The 19,382-nt window shown below is 38.7% G+C and overlaps 2 protein-coding genes across 4 annotated transcripts in view; both read left to right on the plus strand.

The window, feature by feature from the left end:
• rnf213b (ring finger protein 213b) overlaps window positions 1-858 on the plus strand; it is a 43,273-nt gene extending 42,415 nt beyond the window's left edge. The window contains exon 63 of the mRNA XM_017483131.3: window positions 152-858. Within this exon, the coding sequence (XP_017338620.1) occupies window positions 152-287 (136 nt within the window). The 3' untranslated portion in view covers window positions 288-858. The remainder of the gene's footprint in view (window positions 1-151) is intronic.
• Window positions 859-1,254: 396 nt separating this feature from the next.
• cep131 (centrosomal protein 131) overlaps window positions 1,255-19,382 on the plus strand; it is a 34,150-nt gene continuing 16,022 nt past the window's right edge. For 2 of the 3 annotated variants that reach the window (XM_017483136.3, XM_017483138.3), the window contains exons 1-16: window positions 1,255-1,426; window positions 3,534-3,730; window positions 5,095-5,189; window positions 7,000-7,111; window positions 8,187-8,314; window positions 10,024-10,128; window positions 10,250-10,417; window positions 10,591-10,708; window positions 11,403-11,519; window positions 11,750-11,903; window positions 12,028-12,122; window positions 12,798-12,977; window positions 14,917-15,108; window positions 15,803-15,940; window positions 16,073-16,198; window positions 18,167-18,283. In XM_017483136.3, the coding sequence (XP_017338625.1) occupies window positions 3,545-3,730; window positions 5,095-5,189; window positions 7,000-7,111; window positions 8,187-8,314; window positions 10,024-10,128; window positions 10,250-10,417; window positions 10,591-10,708; window positions 11,403-11,519; window positions 11,750-11,903; window positions 12,028-12,122; window positions 12,798-12,977; window positions 14,917-15,108; window positions 15,803-15,940; window positions 16,073-16,198; window positions 18,167-18,283 (2,031 nt within the window). In that variant the 5' untranslated portion in view covers window positions 1,255-1,426; window positions 3,534-3,544. The remainder of the gene's footprint in view (window positions 1,427-3,533; window positions 3,731-5,094; window positions 5,190-6,999; window positions 7,112-8,186; window positions 8,315-10,023; window positions 10,129-10,249; window positions 10,418-10,590; window positions 10,709-11,402; window positions 11,520-11,749; window positions 11,904-12,027; window positions 12,123-12,797; window positions 12,978-14,916; window positions 15,109-15,802; window positions 15,941-16,072; window positions 16,199-18,166; window positions 18,284-19,382) is intronic. The other variant, XM_017483137.3, reaches the window with a different exon arrangement.

Genomic DNA, 19,382 nt, shown 5'->3' on the forward strand with positions numbered 1-19,382 from the left:
CCCCTCCAGGCTTCCATCTGTCAGTCCAAGCCTCCTTGATCCACCTCCCGAGTAGGCAGCTGGTCAGACAGGACAACGGAATGCGTGTGCCATGAACAATGGACTTTAATGCTAACTGTTGCTCCTCCCCCAATTCTGTCCTTTTTTTCAGCATCAGAGGCACTCTGGAAACACATTTGGATCAAAAAGGAGCCCCTGTTTTGCCTGGACTAGACAATTTTTCAGAGGAGATCTGTCTGAGCATGGGTGCAGAGGTCTGGAGGCTTGCTGTAGACTTCAGGAGATGACTGTGTTCCTCAAACCTATTTCATTGTGATGCATAGCTCTACTGTAAGCGACAAGTGCTAAAGTTTTTATGTTCCGTCTTTCTATACCCACTGATTTTGTCATGTAAATTGTCTCAGGTTGCGAATCTGAATTAATTCCCAAGCAGTTCTTGAATTACTACGTACTATTGATCGTTTTACGACGATGCATCTGAATACATTGGTGTACACGTATTAATGATATCAAAAGTGATTATTAAGCCCCCCCCCCCCCCCCCCCCCACACACACACACACACAGTGACAGACAACGTTTTGAGGCTCTTGTGTTTAATCTTTTATATTTTGTCTTAGCCAACCACCTGTTAAATTGGATGTTCCTATAGTTATTCTTTTTCATCAGTTCATGTCGAAGCCTACTGGGAACTGGCAAATAATGAGAACCTTGTTAATAAAATCTAAATCTTTCCTTCCTTCCTTCCATCCCAATTATAGCAGAAATAAGGTTCAGGTTCTTTTTTCCCCTAAATACTATTTTCCACCTTTAAAGCTGTATGTAAGTTTATTTGAAAAATAAATATTTGCTACCTTAATGTGTGTTGGTGTCAAATTCATATTTTGGTGTCCAGTGGCAGGCCATATTTTGGCAAGGTTGTTGTAAAAACAATAGTAATAAAATAAACATAGATGCATACAAATATTTATTACAAGAAACAACAACAATAACTTATTATTACTGTCGATGTTGTTGTTGTTACTTTTATTATCATCGTTTTCTGCAACGTTCTCTAAAATACCTCTGAGCTTCAACCAAACATTTTTCCTCCTCTCCAATCAAAGCCACCAATCAGATCACCAAGAAAGATCCAGAGTCTCCGAGCAACCACCAATAAGAGAACCTCATGGGTGGAGTTTTCCCCCCGAAGCTCCACCCACTCCGGTCTGCGATTGGCTGTGTTTGGGCGGCCAAGGTCATTTAAGCGATTTGATAGGTTCGTTGCTAAGAGATGGGGTTGCGCTGTATTTATTGTTGGATACGAAAACATTTTTCCTGTAGTGGAAGTGTGATATCGCAGACAGGGATCTGTTAATCGGGTCCCCAGAAGCGGGTTTACACGGCTACAGTGTTATTTTACAGTGGACACAGCGGATGTGGCTTAGGTGAGTGCTGAGTAATGATTTTAGCTCGCTGCTTTTATTGTTGTTTTTTCTGCTAACGAGTCAAGATTAAAAAAACAAAAGCCAAGGAGCCAATGTCTGTACATTCACCAGCCAGTTTAGGTTTATTTGAATTAGTATGTAGGCTAGTGATTGTTTTCAGTGCATAGGAAAGAAGTCTCGACCACAATCATGACTAATGGTTAAATCCCAGGCGGCTCACTGTTCACTAGAAAGCGTGAAATAACAGCTCCTACCGTCTCTATATCGAAATTCTATCAAAATATTTAGGAGTTGGTGCTAATATTTTGTTCTCGGTTTAGCATAATAGCTGGCAATAACGGTCACATCACCTGTAGCGACGCTTGGCGTTGTCTTGGTTACACAGCTGCTGTAGCGTCCTACTCCGCGCGCGCGTTTGTCTTCCTAGTGAGGACCTTCATTAGGACATTAATGCAGCTAATTACCGCCATGCCTACACCTAACCTTAACATTAACCTCAGTAATAAAACACAAACCTTTTGATTCTTTTTCAAACATAAAAAAGCTGGAGATTTGGGGAGGGGGGATCCTCGAGAGGACCAGCCAGATGTACGTACAAGTTCAAAACTTAGATATTCCTATACTTGTGGGGACATTTGGTCCCCAGCAAGCTATAAAAACATTCCCATAAACACGAGTACTCCAGATAATTCTTCATGTATCATCTGAGCTGACTTTAAATTGCATTCTGGTAAAGTATTTATGGTTAACATTAACCTTTAGGAAGTTGGGAAAATTATTCCGGTTGTAGTCTACACTGTCTAAATGATTCTGGTTGTAGTCTACACTGCCTAAATGATTCTGGTTGTAGTCTACACTGCCTAAATGATTCTGGTTGTAGTCTACACTGCCTAAATGATTCTGGTTGTAGTCTACACTGTCTAAATGATTCCGGTTGTAGTCTGCACTGCCTAAATTATTCCGGTTGTACTCTACACTGCCTAAATGATTCCGGTTGTGTGCAGCCTACACTGCCTAAATGATTCCGGTTGTGTGCGGACTACGCTGCCTAAATGATTAAATGATTCCGGTTGTGCGCGGACTACACTGCCTTAAAAATAGACAGTGGGAAAGATTTCAGGTTTCTGTTCGTTCCTGTTTTGTTTTTTTTGTGTGTGTGTGTAATGGTTTGGAGTCATTAGTATTTTGTTCTCTATATATGTTAATACCACAGTGTAAAGAGTTTAGATACTAGATGTTTTGGATGGTTTATGAAACTTGATAAAAAATCTGATGGTATTTGAAGGTGGATGTGGAATTCACTCTGATTTAACTGACAAAAAATAAACTGTGACACATGAGTGAGTAGTGATGCTTCACTTGAACAAGAAAACCCTGAGATGTAGCGTTACACATATCTACAACGACTTGCAAATTATTCCATCAAGCGTTGAAGATGCACACCAAGGTGTACACCAGAATTATCCTGGAGCTGTAACTGAATCAAGATAGAATGGAGTTTTGGAAAGCATGACATCCATTTGATCCTGATGGAAAAATGCTTGAAACCACTAGGCCAATAATCATTAGAAAGCGAAACTATATTTCCGGTGTTTTTTCAGCAGGGGAACTGGGAGCTGTGATAATCTCTGAAGTAATGTAATCTTGTATAAATGGGAACCGTAAGACCTGTTAAAAGGTTACCATCCTATGTAGTATAATCTCCTTGGTTTTCCTACACACCCTCTGCAATGAAATGTAGAAAACTACATTAAAAGCTCTTAAGGGCTTTTTGTGATCCTCTCACCTTATTAGCAAATAATTTGATTTTCTGCCTAGCCTTTAAAAAAAATAAATACAAAAAAAGTCCTGCAGCAGCCTTTGAAAAACTGCACAATTTCCCAAGTGGCTTTGTTGTAGGAGTTGAAATAGCTATATTGCCTTTTCCTTTGCAGTCAACTTCTCACAGTTTTAATGCTAAAAACTCCTCCTCGAATCCCCTTAAATGCTTCATAGTTGATTCCTCTCCCATTTCAGATAAATACCACTGAATTTCTTATTCTATTATATTCTTCATTATATCCGGCTCTGAATCCGAGTCCACTGACCTCTTTCACATTTATCTCAGGCTGAGAGAGGATGCACACTACTCGCAGTCCCACGTCCATCCAGTCTGGAATGGCCACTGACGCGATGGATCTGAGCTTGAGCGGATTGCAGCTTTCCATGAGCCGCAGGCCCAGCAGTGCATCATCTGGAAAACACTTCTCCCGCTCTATATCTGTGTCTGTGGCCAGTGACGGACGTGGCAAACGCAACACACCGGTGAGTCTGCATCTTCTTAGACATTTCACTTTCCATCAAATTGTTCATACCTGTGATCTATTACAATTCCACATATACTGCTGTCCGATACTGGGTGCGTGTACAGTACACATGCAAGATACATCACACTAATAAGCTTTTATTTAAATATAAAACAGAGGCACATAAGCTGCTATTATATGCAGTCTTCTACTTACCCTGAATATAGAATGAAGTGCTGCTGTTAAAGTGAAATCTATATAATATTACATGTAGATAGCCAAAGGGTTTCTTACTTATTTTAAGTAAGGAATAAAACATCACTGGGCATGCTGTTGTAGAAAAATAATCAACGACAACTGCCTTGAAGTTGATTAGCTTCCTGTTCTAGTAACAGCATATCCTGAAATATTTTATTCCTCTTATACCGCAGCAGTTTGCAAACTCCATTAAAGACCAACACATTATAATTTTTTATCATTTAAAAAAAATGTATATTGAATGTTGTGGAACACCTGTGAAAAAAGCTGTGATTTCTCTTGCAGCCAGCAGTACTGTCAGAGCTGCTATTATAGAAAATTATTCAACTGCTCTGTGATATAAAGTATTAATAAGAACTGAATGTCCAGTACTGTGCAGTAGTCTTAGGCACACGCAAAGAAATGCTGTAGAGCAAAGATGCCTTCAAATATTATGAAATTAAATGTTTATATATTAAAAAAATTCTATAAAGAGCAGTAAACAGTAATTAATGAAGCAAAGTCGATATTTGGTATGATGACTATTTGCTTTAAAAAAAAATCATCAGTAGTATCGGGTACAATTAGTGCAGTTTTATAAGGAAATGAGCTGTAAGTTTTATTGAGCATCTTGCGGAACCAGCCACGGTTCTTCTGGAGACTTTGACTGTCACACTTGCTTCTTATTTTTGCAGCAAAATCCAGAAACCTTCATTTTTTTTTTTTTTTTTTTTTTTTTTGTCTGAAAAATGTCTCTTACCACGTAATATGTTGCTTTCTTTACTGACATACAAACATTTCTCTAACATTTAATTTTGTGCTGGAAAACTAATGTTTGGGAATCTAAAATGTTTTTTTTTGTACTAACTCGATCATGTAGAAGTCATAAAATAAAAAAATCTATAACAAAGATTGTACTAAAAATACAATTAGCGTGCCTAACACCTTTGCACAGTAAATAATGATGTACTTTTCCCGTGTTGTTGAAAGCAAAAATGTGTGTATGTGTAATGTAACATAAGCGTTTGGAATTCAGCCAGACAAAATATCCTAATGCACATGTTTGAATGCCGGCAGCAGTTAAAACACATTATGTCACTGTAATGACTCTTTAATTGATGGGTTGTTCCTTCCTGTTGTTGGCAGGTTGATGGTGGGATTGGGAGTTCCCGTGCCATTAAGAATCTGCGGCGATCAAACAGCACCACGCAGGTGAACCTGCAGGCCAACGCTAGACCCAGGTACAAAACATCACCCCCATTCCCTTTTAGTGTAAATGTGTTCTAGTACACCTAGAAGCTCAGCTGCCGAACTGGGGAAGTGTTACTGAATTCCTAAGAAACTATAACATCCTATTGGTGCAGAAGCAAAGTGGACTGTAAAAAGTATAGCATCCCATCTGCTAGTGTGTTGATTTTAAGGTGGAGCAGATTTGCCACAGAGAATGTGTGTAAGAGACTTTTCATTCCATTGGTGTCCAATTTTCTATTGGACACCTATTCTATTTAAATTTTCTAATAGCCCAGAACTGCAGGTTTCAGTTACAGCAGTTGTGCTGAACATTCCTAGGAAGTGTATAGGTTACTTTCAACATTCTGCACATTGCTTTCATTTATGAGAGTGATCAGAGAGGTGCCCCAGCTTGTTGCCTATATGTAGTGTGTTTGCTCCAGGCATTGTCATGCTTGGGCGATCGTTCCTAAACTTTTAGGCTTTGCATTGCATGTAGGACCAGCAGCTGGGGTTTGGAAGACTTGTCGTTTTTTTTTTTATTTTTTCTTTTCTCTTCTGCAGACAATGACTATTGTGTGCCGGCGGCTGCTGCAGCAATATGGAGAAGGGCAGCGGGGGCAGCTTTGTCCTAAACTGGGTAGGGGGTAAGAGGGAAGCCTCTCGGGTTTCTGTCGAATGAGGCTGCAGTGAAAGGAGAAGTGTGCACACACCGGGAGCTTATTGTCCGGCAGCTGCCGTCACCCTCTCCTCACTCTTGCCTACTTATCCTATAGAGAAGTAGAATAAAGAATAACCTTATGCGGTTCCCTCCTCATTCTGCTCATCAATAGCTGTCATTCCCTGACCTCCCCTCCCAGAGTCATGATGGAATGCAGTTTTTAAAATCAGTGTTGGACTACTTTTCATTTGGCCAGCTGGCATTCTGCATGTTAGGCCATGGTTCGGCGTCAAGATGAGCAGCATCTGCCCACATTTCGTGTTCTGGATAGTCCAAGGCATTTAAATATCTGGATAGAGGAGATAGCCATATGTTAGTGTGCGTTCTCTGGGTTTGGCAAAGGCATCTGTCTTTCTTAATGGCTGCCCTCTCATTGCATTCCTAAGCAAAGGCCTAATGCAGCTGTCCTCACAAAGCTGTCACCACAAAAAAGGCTTTTTTTTTTTTCTTCTTCTTTGAAACGCGTTCATCTGATATGGTTAGCCATGCTCAGGATGGCTTGCTGTTTTTGTTGAAACATGGTTCCTGTGGGTATATCCCTCGTCACACCTGTTTTTTCTTCTCAATGTGTTAAGGCATACTAGTGATGTTAATGTCTCCATGATGTTTGTGCATGTTGCATTGTGGTGCTTAAACCAAAAACCTGGAAATTGAGATATAGTGTGTGTGTGTGTGTGTGTGTGTTTATTTTTTTTTTTTTTTTTTTTTATTTTTATGTATTTATTTTATTTTTTATTTTATTTATTTTTTTTTTTTGGACAAAGTAGACATTAGTGGAGTTTCAGATTTTATGCAAATTTTGAGTAAATGGTAGGGAACCCAAAATGTCTAATGGGCTTAATGTCCCTGGAACTGTATGAGATGGAACAGTATCTTAATAAAGGTTGATCAATTTTTTTTTTTTTTTTTTTTTTCTTTCCTGAAAGTGATTTGTACCAGAACTCTTCAGAATGTGTTCACTGATTCACTTTTAGTTGATTCAATGTGAATCATGATTCAGTGATTTGTGTTTACTGACCTTCATGAAATTCTCACCTCTTTCTTTCGCTCTCTCTCTCTCTCTCTCTCTCTCTCTCTCTCTCTCTCTCTCTCTCTCTCAGTGAGGGCAATACAGAGGATTTCATGGCTCTGTTTGACAGCAGCACTGATGGCCGCCGGAAACTAGCCAGCCTCACTAAGGCCTCCCCAGACCACACAACATGGAACATTCTGGTACTACTCTACCCACGTCATCGTTTACCACTGACCGTCCTGCTGTTGTAGTTTCAGTGCTTTAGGAAATATTTATAAACTTTCATTCTGGAATACTTCATCTTTATAGTTCCTGTAAACACATATTAAAATATACTGCCATTCTAATCATGCCTGGGGTAATGGGTAATAATGATCAGTGAGCCACTGGGATAGTACCAGAGACTAGAAATTAATCTGTATTAATTTCATAATTGTGTAATGTATTCAGTAACACAAATGTAGTTAGGGTTATCTTTGACAAATGTGCTGTGAAATATACACTACCGATCAAAAGTTTAGACACACTTTCTTTACATTTAATAATAATAATAATAATAATAATAATAATCAAAACTCTGGAGTAACACAAATGGAACTGTTGGAATTATGTTGTATTAAAAAAAAATTCAAAATAAATCAAAATGTAGTATTTTTGCATCTTCAAAGTAAACACCCTTTTTGCCTAGAATTTCCAGAAATGTATTCTTGACATTTTCTGTCAAGAGCCAATTTCATGAGGAATCCCCCTGAGATGCTTTTTAAAAAGTATTAAACGAGTTCCCACCTACGCTGGACACCTATTGGCTGCTTTTTGGAATATCTCATCCAATAAAATTTTTTTTTTTACTAATTTGTAAATGAAGTTAGTTTTCTAATGAAAGAAATGAATATGTTGGCATGATTATATTTTTTGTCTACAACACCGATTTCAAACATTTAATCCTACACCTTCAGATCAAAAGGTTTTTAAGCTCATGAGAAACATTTCAGTCGAGTGTCTCCAAACTTTTGATCGATAGTGTAAGTAAAGTCATTATCTAGAGTACATAAAATTGAACTCAACACACTATAAAATGTAAACAACCCACCTTAGTGGCGATAGCAAGTTGCCCTATTTCTTTGGCAGCGCTGTGTGAATGACTGACTGTTAAAAAAAACTTGCAGAGCAATTCTACAAGGTAACCTGAGATGAGACCATAAAACTGTGGTTGTACTGTCTGTCTTTTGTGAACAAATTGAAAGTAGTTTTGTGTGTCTGTGTGTGTGTTTTAAGGACGACCAGCCACGAGCGTTCCCGTTGCCCTCCAGCTCCCGCAGCACCTGCAGTATGGATTCCCCCACTGGCCTGAAGAAAAGAGATTCTGGTGTCTCCCTGGCGGCAAACTTCACTGCCAACAACCGGTGGGTTGGCATCATTCGTTTCCCATCAGGGCCCTGATGCCATCTACTAGCGTTCTACGTTTCCCGAATTAGTTTGTCCCAGACTCTGGGTTTTCCTATTGCCAGGATGATCGAACAGACTATGGGTGTGTTAAGTAAGGAGTCAATCACTTGGGACATGCTGTTCTAGAAAAAATGATCAACTACAGGGTGATGTGATGCAGCCTGAAAGCAGAATTACTCTTACCACCCTATAGTTATAGCACTACTTTCCTAGAACACACCCTGATGTGTTTTATCTCTCTGATACCACAGCAACTTGCCAACATTTGTGTTGTTTAATTAATTAAAAATTAATTAATAAATAATTAAAATCCCTCATTCCTGGTTAAAAACAAAGGGGGATAGTGCTTTTTCAGTTGCTGCCCCTCGTCTATGGAATCAATTGCCACTGGACATCCACCTTACCCCTTCTATTACTATTAAAAATGAGGCTTAAAACATCTCTTCTCCCAGGCGTTTTAATCAAATTTTTACTATTGTCTGTTTTTATTTGGTTTTATTCTGTTTTCTATTTTTACTTTCCTTACTCTGTTCAGCACTTTGGTCAGCTTTGCTGCGTGAAACGTGCTATATAAATAAAATCTACTTACTTACTCATTAAAGAATGACACTTCATGGCTACTTTTGATCAGTTTATAGTTAAATGTAATGAAGAAATGTCCACAAAACAAGTTAGTTCCAGTTATAGCAGATACAAACAGTCGTTCCATCCCCAGCCTCTCGTTCCCACTCTCAAACCCCTCAGCTGGTCAAGTTACTGAGAAACTAAAAAGAAGACAGTGTTTTTGCAAAACACTATCCCGTAGACAAAAACCTAATGACTCTTACAAAGCAATGACACTGTAGACGCCTTCCATAAATGCTACATAAATATCTATCTCCTCATGGAAAAACTCAATGATTGTTTTTCTATAATAAATAACAGCGTATTTTTTTTTGTTTTGTTTTTCCACATGTTTATTATGTTGATCATCCTCTATACAAATCCCTGTAAATAAGCTGTTTATTGTAGAAATGATATAAGATAACAGACAAAATGGGAGTGTTGTCAAAGCTGCTGTAACAGAAAATTAATCAATCTCGCCAGTCAGATTGCAGAATAAGTAATTAGATTATTTTCAGAATTATTTTTTAACTTCTCTGACTTTATCTTTAAGGCAACTGATGTTAAAATCTTGTTTATGAGGACAGTTTCTTTATCCTCACATTGCGTTCATGGAAATGGTTTTGGACTTCAATTTCACATGGACAGTCTTGCTGTGGTTACTGGGACTACAGTTGCTGCTGTGGCCTTTAGGACTGCAATTTCCACATACAGTTTTGCTCTCAAGTCTCCTTTAGTGAACAGTGGATTAATTCAACAAAACCAACTTCATATAAAAACCATAATGAACTTTCCTTTACTTTTACACTCTGTTACCCAGATGAGGACGGGTTCCCTTCCGAGTCTGGTTCCTCTCAAGGTTTTTTTCCTCATATCATCTTGGAGTTTTTTGTTGCCACCGACTTGCACATTAAGGATAAATTCACACATTTAAAATATGAATCTTGTGTTTATATATTTCTGTAAAGCTGCTTTGATGCAATGTCCATTGTTAAAAGCGCTGTACTAATAAAATAAAATTTAATTGTTCAGGTTAATTATGTGTTTAATATTTGATGTGCAGGAGCAGTAAAGCAGCTGTGGGTAACTCTGTGACAACCATGCTGCACAACAACCATTCAGACAAGCCTCTCACGCCCAAAAGCTCCAATCAGAAACCCTGCTTCAAGTATGGATAAGTCCTATAAAGGCTCATACTTAAACAAAGTGAATTGTGGTTTTGTCCAGCAGGTGGTGCTGTAGCTCTAAGGAAATAACTGGTTATTTTTGTTGATTCTTTGTCTGATCAGTAACATCATCAAAGCCACAGTGAACGACGAGGGGACTTTAGAGGGCAGCTCTCTCACGAAGTCTCAGAAAAACTTCTCCGCTTCATCAGGTTCCAATAACAACGTTTCAAGCTCCCGAAGCCCTCGCAGCCCCCGCAGACAAGAGGTCACAGAGGAGGAGGCTGAGAGGTGAGGCCTGAGCTTCCTCACTGTCGATCTGTAGTGTCTGCTTATCATCAATACATCTTTAAATGCCTGATTCTTCTGAGATTCCAGTGTCTGATCATATCTGTTAAAATATTGCTATTTCAAGCTGCCATGATCTGCTCGACTTTTTAATAAACTCGTAACTTTTTTAACAGGTTTATCCAGCAGGTCAGTCACGCAGCAGTCATTATCCAGCGCTGGTACCGGCGCCATGTCAGCAGGAGGAAAACAAATGAAACTGCCCTCAAGCAACTGCTCATTTCCAAAAGAAAGGTACCAAATTGTATTTCCTTGAACTCTGTAGTGTTCTGATCCATTTGATCCTCATGTTTGAATGCTGGTGAGCCACACTAACTTGCACCAAGACCATAGGAATGATCAAAGTACTTTTACATGCTCTCTGAAATCAAGAATAGGATGAAGGATTTCAGGAGTCAGAAAGTCTGACAAGACATTAGGAGTTTTCCTCTTTAGTTTGGTAGAAACAATTATGCATTTTGAATCATTAGGTTTTTTAAAAAAAAAAAGGTTTTTATTTATCTATTTATTTATATTATGACTCATGTCGGGGGCTTAATGGTTAGCATGTTTGCCTCGCACCTCCAGGGTCAGGGGTTCAAATCCCTCCTTTGCCCTTTGTGCATGGAGATTGCATGTTTCCCCTGTGCTTCCTTAGTTTTCTCAGGGTACTGAGACATGTCCAATGACCTGCGTCGTAGGTTGATTGGAATCTCTAAATCATCCATAGGGTGTGTGAATGTATGTGTAATTGTGCCCTGCGATAGGTTTGCTCCCCGTGACCTTTGTGTACAGGTAAGATAAGCGGATGGCTGGATGGATGGATGGATGGATGGATTAATGTTGCCTTGTGTGGGGTCATTTTAATGATAAGACTCATATTTTAAAGTCTTTAGCCATACACGTTATTTTAAAATAAATATCATAAGTGAGACATATGCTCAAACAGGAAAGGGAGCAACAACAGGGGGATGAAAAGGCTGTGAAACCACAGAAAAAGAAAGAGGAGGACAGAAAACGCATCAGAGAGGAGAAAGCCCGTCTAGCCCGGCTCACTGCTATCCAGGTATGTCTTTTGCTTACCTTCTTGAGGGCTGTTTTGGTGATGTTTTAGAATAAATTGTTTAGACCCAGGCTAAAACTTGTAGGCTAAAACTAAAACAGCAGCCTGGATTTCTTTACCACATACCAGATACTGTCTTCTCACAGATATAGCAAGAGGGTTAACTTGTTCGTTTAGCCTTGAAATGTGTGCAGTAATGGTTTAGTAAGAATGCTGTACTGTGTGTGTGACAGGAGCTGCAACAAAAGAGGGCACAGCGAGCTGAGGAGGTACAGCGAATAGCAGAACAGGAAGTGCATGCCCTGCAGCAGGCTGGGAAAGTGGGACGTAAGAAACTCACTCAGAGTTTGCCTAGCTCTCCTACAGCTGCCAAGGCCAAGAACACAGGTATCTGGAGCTCAGAGGGTTCCCCTTTCAGAGGTTTTGATCTTATAGGAGAAAAATACTATACCGCTGATGTCGCTGTCTGGCTGGAGGTTCTCTATTTAGCATGTTGGATTTCTGTGCCCAGATTCCAATGTGAATTTGGAGAGTGAACTAGATGTTGCCAATCTGAGGGCAGCATCGCCTGCGGTGTCGACACGAAGAGACTCTCAGTGTTCTCAGGTAACTATTCAAGCTTTTACAAGGAACAAGACAGTTTACATAAAACATCAGGCTTTATTGGAGGAATAGTGAGCAGAGGAGAGTGATTCTAGATGTACGCTACTGGTCAAAAGTTTAGAAAAACTCATTCTTTATATAAATTTTTTTCCACATTTTACAATAATAGTCCTCAAAACTCTCGAGTAACACAAATGGAACTATGGGAATTATGTAGTGATTAAAAAAAATTCTAAATTAATAAAAAAAAAATGTAGTAGCTTATCTTCAAAGTAGACACCCTTTTTGCCTAGAATTCCCAGAAATGTATTCTTGGCATTTTCTCAAACGATTTCTTGAGGAATTCCCCTGAGATGCTTCTTAAACAGTATGAAAGGAGTTCCCACCTACGCTGGACACTTATCAGCTGCTTTTTGGAATATTTCATTCCAAGTCATCCGTTTAAAAAAAAAAATATATATTTTTTGTAAATAAAATATTAGTTATCTAATGAAAGAGATTAATATGTTGGCACAGTTATATTTTTGTCTACAACACCGATTTCAATCATTTAGTCATAACACCTTTAGATCAAAAGATTTTAAAGATCATGAGAAACATTTCAGTCGAGTGTCTCCAAACTTTTGACCGGTAGTATAAATTCTCTCCAAAAAGATTTAAATATTAAATATTGCTCAGGAGATTCTGCAGCGGTCTGTGAGTGTAGAGGACCAGAGACAGGGGGCACCATCGAGCAGAGCTCATTCTAAAACGACACTTAATGACCTGCTGGATTCCCTCAAACTCCTAGAGGAGGGACCAGAGAGACTCTCGGAGGCTAAGAGCTACAGGAAGGAGAAATACGCCTGGATTGATGAGGTGCGTCTGTTCTAGTCCACAGACAGTTTTGTTTGGCGTTGTGGCTGGTATCTTAGTTTGACTGTATTATAGACTTCCTGTCTTGGGGAAAATTGAAAACCCTTGGTCTAAATACACTTCAGTGACACAGTTTTGCGTGCAAACATTTTTTTTTTTTTGTCATCAGGGGCCCCTTAGTGTACAAAAAATGGACCACTATAAATGTGATTGTGACCCAGATCATTTATGTACATAATACAAATATTTCAATATTAGGCAAATATACACCATCATATTTAATGAAGCTATTAGAGCAGAGATTGTCAACTGGCAGATTGTGGTCTCGTTCCAGACCTAGCAAAGTATTTTAGACCAAGCAAAAAAAAATAAAAAAATACTGTAGCAGAGCTTCCAATGTATGAAAGGAACTGGCCATAGTTCAACAACTCCAGGTTTCTAAACATTAACCAGTGTGACTTCTGTAGCAGACCAGAGACTAGCTACAGATTTTGTTCACAGATTTTCATTTCTTTTAACTTGACCTTTGCAAATTTGACTTGTATAACCCTGCATTAGAGGCTTATTGTTCCTGAACTTTACAACCCAGAACACAAGCCAGTCTTAAATGTACCGTAAGCAGTAGTGGTGGAAATTCATCCTAAAAGAGAGACAGAGACCCTTTTAATCATCAAATGGTTTCTTTATTGCATTATATCCTTTACATATAGAGTGTAGTTTCACATGATTGGTTGTTACAGACCGAGAAATCATATTTCATTGGAAGAAAATGGCAAGTTAAACAAAGTACCCCATAATAAAAAATACACTCTATCTGCACAAATCATACAATAGCTTTATTGTTCAAACATGTAAATCTCAAACAAAGCAATTTTTTTCCTGTACAGTCATTAAGTGATAGTAGGCTTTTTTTATTGATGGTGGATGATTTTGATCTTATAAGGAAAAACACTTTAGGTCAATGTATACTCAGCAAAAAAAGAAATGTCCCTTTTTCAGGAGACTGTATTTTAAAGATAATTCTGTAAAATCCAAATAAGCTTTACAGATCTTCATTGGAAAGGGTTTAAATAATGTTTTACAAGCTTGTTCAATGAACTATAATTAATTATTGCACATGCACCTGTGGAGCAGTCCTTAAGGCACTAACAGTTTACAGGCAGTAGGTATTTAAGGTCAGTTACAATAACTTGGGACACTAAAGAGACCTTTCTACTGACTCTGAAAAACACCAGAAGAAAGATGCCTTGGGTTCCTGCTCACCTGTGTGAACATGCCATAGACCTGCTGCAGGGAGGCATGAGGACTGCAGTTGTGACCAGAGCAATAAACTGCAATGTCTGTAATGTAAGACATCTAAGACAGTGCTCCAGGGAGACAGGAAGGACAGCTGATCGTCCTGGCAGTGGAAATTGCATGTAACCATGTGTCCACCCTGATGTGATCGAGAACTTGCCTTGGTGGAAGAGTGGGGTAACATCTCACAGCCAGAACTGACAAATCTGACAAATCCAGTCCAGGAGGATGAGATGCACTGTAGTAGTCAAAGCAGCTGGAGGCCACCAGATTCTGACTGTTACTTTTGATATTGACCCCCACTTTGTTCAGGCACTCATTATTCCATTTCTGTTCATCAAATGTCTGTGAAACTTGTCCAGTTTATGTCTCAGTTGTTGAATGTTTTTATGTTAATACAGATATTTACACATGTTAAGAAATTTGCTGGAAATAAAAGCTGTTGAATGTGAGAGGATTTCTTTTTTTGCTGAGCATATATATGCAGCTGTTGTAGTGGATGTGGATGTGGTTGAACATTTATGATCGACTTCAAGAAAGAATTAGATTAGAATTAGAATTAGAATTTTTCTTAACAAAATTGATATACAGACTGGTCATGCTTTGAGAACACTACTCCGTTCTAACCTCCAACTCACCACTTCAGGACGGAGAGTCGATCACCCTAACCACAGATAACGTCGAGAGGCACGGACAGCTGAGTCAGAGCCCAGCCTTGTCAGATGCTGGGGCTTTACTGTCCGAAGCCAAACTGCAGAGCATCATGAGCTTCCTGGATGAGATGGAGAAGTCCGAGCAGGAAAGGCCACGTTCAGTTACCTCGGGATCACATAGAGAGGTACTGCTAAGAACTTTGATTTGATCCACTTGTTTTTTTTTTCTGCTTACTGTCCATATTAATATTATTTATTTTTCAAATAAGAAGTCATTAACATGTGAAACATCTCATATTGATTCATATTAAGTCATAAACATGTGAAATCGATCATATTGAGTCGTTAACAAGTGAAACAGATCATATAGAGTCATAAACATGTGAAACATGTAATAGTATCATATTAAGTCATTAACGTGAAAAATTCATATAGAGGCAAAAACGTGAAACAAAGTCAAAGTATAATATTAAGTCATAAACATGTGAAACGGATCATAGTGAATCATTAACATGTGAAACATCTCATATTGAGTCACAAACGTCAAACATGTCGTATTATCATATTAAGTCATAACAAGTGAAAGAGATAATATTGAGTAATAAACATGTGAACTAAGTCAGAGTATCATAAGTCATAAACGAGTAAAACAGATCATTTTGAGTCATATTAAGTCGTAATCAAGTGAAACATGTCATAGTACGATATTAAGTCATACACATGTGAAACAGATCATGCTGAGTTGTAAACATGTGAACCAGATCATAAACATATGAACTATGTCCTATCATATTAAGTCATAAACAGATAAAACGGACAAATAAGAAGGCTTTAGTTTCTTTCATTCCTATAGTTTTTGCTTTGTATGTGTTTGTGTAGGTGTTGTTGTCTGAGGAGGAGCTGGCTGCAGTGGATCAGGCTTCTGCTACTGCTGCTGAGGTTACCGGCTCTATGATGAGACTCAAACTGGAGCTGGAGGAAAAGAAACGCACTGTCACCCTGCTACAGACCGCACTGGTAACCTTGTACACATGCATTGTGTACAACAAGTGCATTATTTGCATGTCTGTCTAGACAGCTGTTATGAATACCAAAACATAGCATTTACTGCTGGTGAGTACAAACTGACGAGTGGTTTTGTGCCTGCAGACCCAGCAGAGAGAGCTGACGCTCCGTCATGTGAAGGAGACTGAGAAGGAGCTCAACCACAACTTCCAACTTCAGAAACAACAATATGAGGCTACAATTCAAAGACACCTGGCTTTCATTGACCAGGTACCTGTAATGCTGATTGTAGACGAAATGAAATATCTATACCCATGATGGCCTTAGATTACTGTTAGTGGCTGACAGGAGTGGAACCCAATGTGGTCTTCTGCTGTTGTAGCCCATCCACCTCAAGGTCGATGTTTTGTGCATGCTGAGATGCTTTTCTGCTCACCACAGTTGTAAAGCGTGATTATACGAGTTACTATCCTTCCTGGCAGCTAAAAAACAATCAGGTCATTTTCCTCTGAACTCTATCAACAAGGCGTTTCCACTAACAGAACTGTCGCCCACTCAGTGTTTTGTGTGTATTGACTGTTGTGTGTGAAAATCCCAGGAGACCAGCAGTTTATGAACTACTCAAACCAGCCCATCTGGCACCAACAACCATGGCACGATCATTCACGATCAACCAAGTTACAGAGATCATTCTGATATCTGATGTGAACAAGCTCTTGAACTGTACCTGCATGATTTTTTTTTATTTTGTGTTGCACTGTTGCCACATGATTGGCTGATTAGATAACTACTTGAATGGGCAGTTTAACAGGTGTTAAAACTTTTAAAGTGGATTGTGTGTGTGTGTGTATGCATGCATGAGTTGTGAGTATGCATGTCTGTATGCATGCATGAGTTGTGAGTATGCATGTCTGTATGCATGCATGAGTTGTGAGTATGCATGTCTGTATGCATGCATGAGTTGTGAGTATGCATGTCTGTATGCATGCATGAGTTGTGAGTATGCATGTCTGTATGCATGCATGAGTTGTGAGTATGCATGTCTGTATGCATGCATGAGTTGTGAGTATGCATGTCTGTATGCATGCATGAGTTGTGAGTATACATGTTTGTATGCATGCATGAGTTGTGAGTATGCATGTCTGTATGCATGCATGCATAAGTTGTGAGTATGTATGCATGCATAAGTTGAGTATGTATGTATGCATGTATAAGTTGTGAGTATGCATGCATGTATGTATGCATGTATAAGTTGTGAGTATGCATGCATGTATGTTGTATGTATGCATGCATGTATGCATGCATGTTGCATGCATGCATGTTGTATGCATGTATAAGTTGTGAGTATGCATGCATGTATGTTGTATGTATGTATGCATGCATGTATGCATGTATGCATGTATAAGTTGTGAGTATGCATGCATGTATGTTGTATGTATGCATGCATGTATGTTGTATGTATGCATGCATGCATGTTGTATGCATGCATGCATGCATGTATGTATGCATGTATAAGTTGTGAGTATGTATGCATGCATGTATGCATGCATGTATGCATGCATGTATGCATGCATGTATGTATGCATGTATAAGTTATGAGTATGCATGTATGTGTACAAATTGGTATTTTCTTACCTTTTGTACTAGCTTATGTGTGATGAAGAATACAGTTTTCAAGTATTCTTGCATATCAAATGAATGTCTATTTGATATTCATCTTCAGGAGCACTTGCAGACATGGACTGTAAAATAATTCCATTGCAAGTGTAGTGAATGAACTGGAAATGCAGGAGCAGTATTCAGAAGAAAGTAGAAGTGTTTGTACACTTCATCGGCTAATTAACAACAATGGTTAGAGCAGGACCAGGATTTGAGAAACGCTGCTACCGATTATAATTCTGGAATTACATCCCCGTTTTATCACCTTGTTATATGCCTTCCATATAAAAGTCCCTACAGACCTTTTAGTTCAGAAATGTACTTTGTATTCATTTGTACATAATATCAGTATTGGGAAGAAACAGTCACAAAGCTTTTACATTTGTCTGACACTTTTATCCAAAGCAATTTACATTTGAGACAGGAAATGACCGAGCCAATGAGGCTCTTTAAGGATCTTTCTCAAGGACCCAACTGTGAAGCTTAGTAGTGCTGGGCTTTGAACTCAATGGGTCGTGTCCCCAAAAAGAAGTGAAACTGTACAGCTTGTGGTTTGAAACTCCTATCTCTTGTTCTCAGCTGATTGATGACAAGAAGGCCCTGAGTGAGCGCTGTGAGGGTGTGGTGGCTGAGCTCAAACAGGTCGACCAGAAATACACAAAAAAGATCAACCAGATGCAGGAGCAGCATGAACTGGTGAGTTGTAATCCTCACCCTATATAATTCACTATATTTTATCATCAGGCTGATAGTCAGACCTGGGGCTTCATTTATCAACCGTGTGTATGTATAGTTTTGCTCATAAACCATGTGTATGCACATTTCTATGCATCGAATGGGGATTTATCAAGTTTTGCTTATGCGTAAGGATTTGTTTATATTTCCGCACACTCCTAACCATGCGTAAGCATGAAAGATAGCAGGTAAACTGACTATGCAGAGCTTCTATTTCACGTACATCATATCCGCTTAATTGAGAGAGTAATTACTGATTTCAGTGCTCACAAGGTGTGGACAGATGACTGATGGAATGGAAAAGTAAAATCGTATAAAAGGTACATTTAAAGATTGATTGGGATTATGCCTTGTTTGAAGATTGGAGTCATGTAGCTTTGCAGAGGGAATGTGTTTTTACCACCAGTGGAAATTCCATGCTGAGAGTGAGGAATGGACCATCAGTCCTTTTGTTTGCCCAATTTAGTTTTACTTGATTTGTTCTTGGACTTATAGCTACAGGCATTGGAGACGGGACTGGCATTTCTCCACCAACTGAATTGACAACTATATTGACATGTCTTACCTTCATTCATATCGCTCATGCTGCAATGCGTTACATTTCCAAAATCAGCAGTGGAAACATCAAAAATGCAGAATTGTCATGCCATAGCAGAGTTTCTAGATGTAACTGGGTAAATAAAATACAGATATACTCACAGGTTTTTTTTTAATATAATATAATAATATAATATAATATAATATAATATAATATTTTATATATATATATATATATATATATATATATATATATATATATATATATATAAACCGTTTTTGTTTTGCTCTGCTTCATGTAACCGTATCTTTACTTCACTGTATTTGTGAATGTACCTTAAAAGCACAGTAGACAATGATTATCGCTGCAAGTCGCCAGTCGCTGTAATATGAAGTCGCCAGTAGGCATTCCTACTGCTGGTAGCCATAGTAACATTTATCAGCGGGTGGCACAACTAACATTCCACTTTTGACAACAAACCAGTTTTCTTGCCACTAAACGAAACATTCTGGAGGGAGCGCA

The sequence above is a fragment of the Ictalurus punctatus genome, chromosome 13 (genome assembly GCF_001660625.3).
Source record: "Ictalurus punctatus breed USDA103 chromosome 13, Coco_2.0, whole genome shotgun sequence".
Lineage (NCBI taxonomy): Eukaryota > Metazoa > Chordata > Actinopteri > Siluriformes > Ictaluridae > Ictalurus > Ictalurus punctatus.